Source organism: Siniperca chuatsi, linkage group LG5 (genome assembly GCF_020085105.1).
Source record: "Siniperca chuatsi isolate FFG_IHB_CAS linkage group LG5, ASM2008510v1, whole genome shotgun sequence".
Lineage (NCBI taxonomy): Eukaryota > Metazoa > Chordata > Actinopteri > Centrarchiformes > Sinipercidae > Siniperca > Siniperca chuatsi.
In genome coordinates this window covers 15,030,518-15,036,517 of record NC_058046.1, presented here as the reverse complement: position 1 = coordinate 15,036,517, position 6,000 = coordinate 15,030,518, and the positions used below count along the sequence as shown (strand labels likewise).

The 6,000-nt window shown below is 40.1% G+C and overlaps 1 protein-coding gene across 2 annotated transcripts in view; it reads right to left on the bottom strand.

Moving 5' to 3' along the window:
* Window positions 1-1,509: 1,509 nt before the first annotated feature.
* LOC122876994 (GDNF family receptor alpha-2-like) overlaps window positions 1,510-6,000 on the bottom strand; it is a 44,884-nt gene continuing 40,393 nt past the window's right edge. For both annotated transcript variants that reach the window (XM_044198042.1, XM_044198043.1), the window contains one exon: window positions 1,510-2,738. In XM_044198042.1, the coding sequence (XP_044053977.1) occupies window positions 2,601-2,738 (138 nt within the window). In that variant the 3' untranslated portion in view covers window positions 1,510-2,600. The remainder of the gene's footprint in view (window positions 2,739-6,000) is intronic.

Below are 6,000 nucleotides of genomic sequence, written 5' to 3'. Positions count from 1 at the left end.
TTTTTCTAAATCAGCTGGTAACATAAAGCTGTTTGGTTCAGTAGCATGCATTTATGTGGCACACCACTATACTTGATGTGCCGCCTGAAGATGTAAACATTTTGGTGGAAACACTGATTGTGCATCAGTAACAGTCAACATTCATTCACTGCAAGTAAAAAAATTATGTATGCATAAACATACAAAAACACATCTTTCATTTGCAAACATGCCAGTGAAAGTTTGAATATTTTTTCAGCACATGTTAAAGGGTGTATGTTTTGAAAAGAAAAGCAATACATCATGGGTATTATATTCTTAGTGTATGAATATAGTGATATAAATAAGTCTAAAATAAAGGTCCAATATTATTCAGTCTGGCTGTTCTTGTTTGCAAATATACTATAGTCCAGAACAAATATAATACTCTATGCAAATAACTGTGGTTCAGTAGTCATATTGAATGACTTTGAAGTCCTCTCAATAGAGGACGCTGCTGATTGGCTGAAGACATCAGCTTCTCTAACTCAAAATAGTGAGATCTGCCCACTGGAGACTTTAGTTAAAATGCTACAAATTTGCCCATGTGAAATGATTTCCAGTCAGAGGGTTAGGTTTTTTAAAGGATGGGTTAAGATTTTTAATATGACACTAATATGCCCATATGTATATTGAAAAGGTTATTGGTCACTGTCCATACTTGTCATGACGAGATCTCTTTCTAGCATAACTCCAACATAGGGCACAAAATCCACAGTCCTTGCTCTTTGCAAAAATTGCTTTGCTGAAATTGTCTTTTTAGTACAAAATTCCCTTTTTGTGTCTCTTTGTTGTGACAGCATTTACTTACTAGGCTGCAGAGGAGGGATAGTAACACATAGAGGGAATAACTTTGGAAGATCCCCACTAGATTCGGCTAACTCAGAATGCTGATATTAGCTTCAACTGAACTTTGGAATGGAACAAGGACTGTGTTTTGCCTCCCATTTCTTACAGTAGAGTCGAATGATTACAGCAAATAACTTTGTCAATGTACATATGAGGCCTTTGAGTCACAACATATCATTTTACGATTCAGTTTTTGTACAAACTAAATAAACAAGATGTTACCTGTTAATTAGTGAGCTTTAGAGGTCCTGGTAGGGAGATTGTGTTCCCTTTGGAAAGAGCCACGCTAGCTGTTTCACCTTGTTTCCAGTCTTTATGCTTTTTTGGACATTTTTGAATTCCTACAACATGGGACCTTTAAAACATTCTATGAAAAGAGGAACAATAGAGTTAAAAGTCTGTCACAAGCACTCTCAAAAGCAAGTGGCTGTCCTTACTCTCAAAAAACCCTGCAGTTAATTACACGATGCATCATAACCTCTGCTCTCTGAGGGGGCAGAATGAACCCCCACACTGGCAATTTAAACTGCTTCTTTTAAGCTACTTTTCTCCTGCATGTAAACATAGACGCACACACATTTTAATGATTGTCCACACACACACTCAGTCAACACAGTATGATACTCACACACAGGTTATGGCTTTGTTTGAGCTCGTTTAATCTCATCCCTGTATACATTCTTAATGATCAAACCTTTATAGACAAATATAAACGCACATAATGAAGGCCTTCCATTTGTACCAATACTCAACACAGAGCCATCTTTGCTTACAGTAATGTCCATTCAAGGTACTGTAGATATCATTCAGTTGAATGAAAGAAAAGTGTTGTTTATATACATAGAGACAGAAATATACACATGTGCAGGTCGACGTATGGTGCACACCCACAGTCATCAACAACAACATCTCAAATGACCAAAGAACCATTAACTGGTAACGTCGCTGACTTTAGTTCTTTTCGCCACTTGCTGAAAAAGTTCACTGTAGCACCCAAATGAAAGAGCTGTACGGTAGATTGATTATGGTCACGGATACTATACCAACACTTAGAACACTGAGTAGGCTTTACAGCTTAGAGTTTACACTTGTGTTGAAGAGACAGAATGTAATCATCCCCCTTCCCCGCCCCTAAATTTGCGGTCTGTTCATCCAAGAGAAGATTAAGTCGTGAACCAATTCAAGACAAAAAAAGTGTGACTGATAGCAGAAATATGTCTCTTTCTCTCTCTCTTTCTCTTTTCACTCTCACTCTACCCAATTTACTTCTTGCTCATTCCTTTTCTCTCTGCTACAATTTCTTTTCTGTCAATCCTGTCTTCTTTTAATTATGTTGTTCATTCCCTCTCTCCTTCCTTTGGTGAGAAAAGTGCAGAATTCTTTGACATGATCAGCTTCAGTCCTCCAGGATTTTGTGTCTCAGTCAGAGGGAGAGTCGTTCCTGGAGAATGGCCTTCATGGCCTCTCCTACCAAGGGTCCTTTTTAGAGCCATGTGCTTCATCACAGTTGTAGTCTGCCCTAACAATACATCAAATGAACAACAAATTCACAACTGTAATATTTCAATATTTTCCGCCTCTTTCCTCTTTTTGTTTTTTTCCTCTTTCATAAATGCCATTTATGTCGACTGCCCAGAGATTCAGCCTTCTTAATATCAGTCTCAGAAATAACACCTTCTCCTTTTGGGATCAGCTTGTGGGTGGATGACCTCCTTTTTCTCCTCCTGGTGCTTCTATAAGGCATGCTGGGCCAGGACCAGAGCCAAAGCCAGGCTGGGAAGCAGAGCCCAGACGTTGGCACACAGACAGGCAGAGTGATCCTCTGGCAGGCCCCGGGTTTTGCCCAGGCCCCCGTCTCTTGGTTCAGGATACTGGGCAGATAGAGGGACACACAGAGAGAGAGAGAGAGACGTGTAAAGGTTAGACATGACTCAGACACTCGTGCTGCTTTCTTTTTCTGGCATTTGATGAGGGAAAGGAGGAAGAGGAGACAGGAGGGAGGTGAGACAGGGTCAGAGCTGAGGAGAACACAAGAGTCAGAAGTCAGAGTAAGACTGAGAAATTACGTGTATCCATGGCAGAACCGCTTTGACATGAACATTGAGTGTTTGATCCACCAAATGTTTTGATATGTGAAGTATATTTCAAGCCACTGCTGCTTAGAATGCTCTCTGCCTCTTAAACAAGTTGGCAACAAAGGAAAGCTTCTTGTGAGGACTTCCTTTCCTTAAACTCTTTTAGGTTGTGCCAGAAAGTCTCTAAACAGTTTTTAAAGCTATCATTACAGACTTTATTTACAAGAAAAACATGTTACAAAGCCAAACACACACTACAGAAGCCAGCAGCTGTGGATTTCTTTCAATATTTCATAAGGCATAAATTACAGCAAGCAAGTAGATGCTGAACAAAACACTTGCAAGACCCCTTGTATGCAGTTTGACTGTGCACAATCAAAACACTACAATGTTTATTCTTATGCACAAGAGAAAATAAACTTATGTACAGTGTGCAAACTGAGAGAAAGCCATGCAGTTTACCATACTGTTCATATTATGGCAGAACAGTGGGAACAAATCAGTTCAGATATTAAACTCTATGGCCTCCAGAGTTCCACTGATATATCCACACTACAATGGCCTTATTATGTGCTTTTCTATAAAATTGTTAGCATTTTGAATACTTTTTCAATTTTCTCGGATTCTTGTAACACAAAGCATAACCATTTGCCTCCAAGTTAAAGTAGTCTCGCTCAATTTGCGGAGGCACCATTTTCAGTCCAGCACAGCAATACAAAGGCACATCATAAGGAACATGAAACATTTTCTTCTTCTCCTCCTCCTCCTCCTCCTCCTCCTCCTCCTCCTCCACCACCACCACCACCACCACCATCCCCTTAACTCATCTTCTCCAGTGTCAAAGTGTTTGCAGAGATTGCACTTTGGTCCATTTCCCTGTACACAGAAAAAACATCTACTCAGATGTTATCTATCAGCACCTCATCTTCCAACAGAACAAGGCAACATATAAACCAGAAAATAAATAATGAAACAAGAAAATAGTGTTGAATTATATTAACAGTACAGGCTTATTTTCATGTTAAGGGAAAGAAGGTAGAGTGAGAGAGAGAAAGGAGGGGTATCCAAAATAGCTGCAGTGATCACAGTACCTGGGCTTGTGTATTCACACTCTACAAAGAAATGGTTAAATGACAGTTGCCAAAAGGGGGCTATGGGTAACTTGACAATGCACCAAACACATCCGCGACTAAAAGCCAATTAATTAGCAAGGGCAGTGATGTGTGGCAGCAGCCTGTTGACATGAGTCCAGATCTCTGGCTGCAGCCAATATCCACACATACACTTAGGCTTGTGAGGAGGTACACACACATAAACACACGGCTAAAAGCACAAACACATGCATACACATACATGCACCGTGATGGTGTTTTCATCATCAATCAAATTTATAGTGCAATGGGGCTGCATTTCGGAAGGCTAGTTATCGAGTAACCCTGAGTTACGTAGTTTCTGCTGAAATCAATTCCATTCAACTGAGCTTAAAATCAACACATGACAGCGTTACATGGGAACACAGACAACACCGGCTTTGCAGTGGTTATGAGGTTGGTGGGGGGGGGGGGTGTTCACATACAGAAGATGGTTTTATATTACATTGAAAATTAAACTTGAATTGCAATACAAATGAACAGTTCAACTTAAACAATTCCTTGTTCAAGAATCTATTAAGTGAGGACAATTCAAATCAGCATTACAATTATATGACACACAAAATCCATCTTATCTGTGAGACCTACACCGACCCTGGGAATAAAGCAAAGACATAATTGGGAGTTTATAATTTCCTTGTTAATATATGGGGAAACTATTGTTTTTCTTTATATAAACAAAGCAGGACTTGTCATGGCTACCCGTCTGGCATACAAGGCTCAAAGGACCAAGCTTCAGCCCACATGTTTATGCACTGAGCATGGGATAAAGCCCACAACCACTGGCAGTGACATTTTGAATAATTATGCATCTAAATTAGATGAAAATACTCTATACACTATAAGAGAGCAGTATGACTGACATGAACAGGCTTAGTCACAGACCACAGATTCTCTTATACTCACTCTTCTCTGACTGTGCTTAAGGTTATCCTTTGGTGTCATGGTCATTTGTCGTCCATCCATCCATCACAAACCTAATGTATTCTGTTAACCAGAGTATTTGTACACATGTGTGCATGCACGTGTGTGCGTGCCACTACGGGACTCACGCTGGCCACCGTGAGATTTACAGCCTTGGACAGTCAGTCTTCTGCCAAGAGGACTCATACCATAACAACACTCCCCCAGTTTATCTGCCAGGGAAGTTTGACAAGTTTTAATTGCCAGGCATAGTTGTCTGAGAACGCAGGGCCGCTCAAAATGTCCCTACTAGCTCCCTCTCTAATTATAAACTTCCTGCTTGAGTAATCACACGTCTTATTGTTTCCTAATTACCATTTTTACAATAAATTAAACACCACACTGCAGTGAGACAGGCACAGAGCGGTGCATCAATACTGACATACACACACACAACCTTTGGAGAAAGCTATTCCACCATCCATTCCCTCCCCACCATCCCCTCTCTCTCTCTTTCTGTCTCTCTCTCCATCACCTTTCCCAAACTTACACACTGTTATTGTTATCAGTGGTGCTTGTTCATTAATTCTCCTCTTCGCAACATTTTAAAGGTTTTAATTTGCTGTCTTCACAATAATGAGGGTTTCTGCGTAAAGGACAATACTGCATGGCTCGGATGCAGTGTGACCATTTAATGACTGTGAAAGCCCCTGGAATTACTCAAAATAGATGTCTTAATGGGAGTCCTTCATTCAGCATGCAAATTTGCATTCATAAACACTGCATGCTGCTTGGATTTTGTGTACACCTGTAATAGTCACTGAAAAATGACTAACAATAACATCAACAGCAGCAGCAGCTGCAGAGGGTTTTACAAACTACAGTTTTATACTACAGTGTCTAATACAAGCCAAGCATGGTAACTAGGTCTCTTGCAAAGGTGAAGAACATCATTATTCTTACACCAGAAGGCTGCATGGCACATCTAAAATACATCTGTAAAA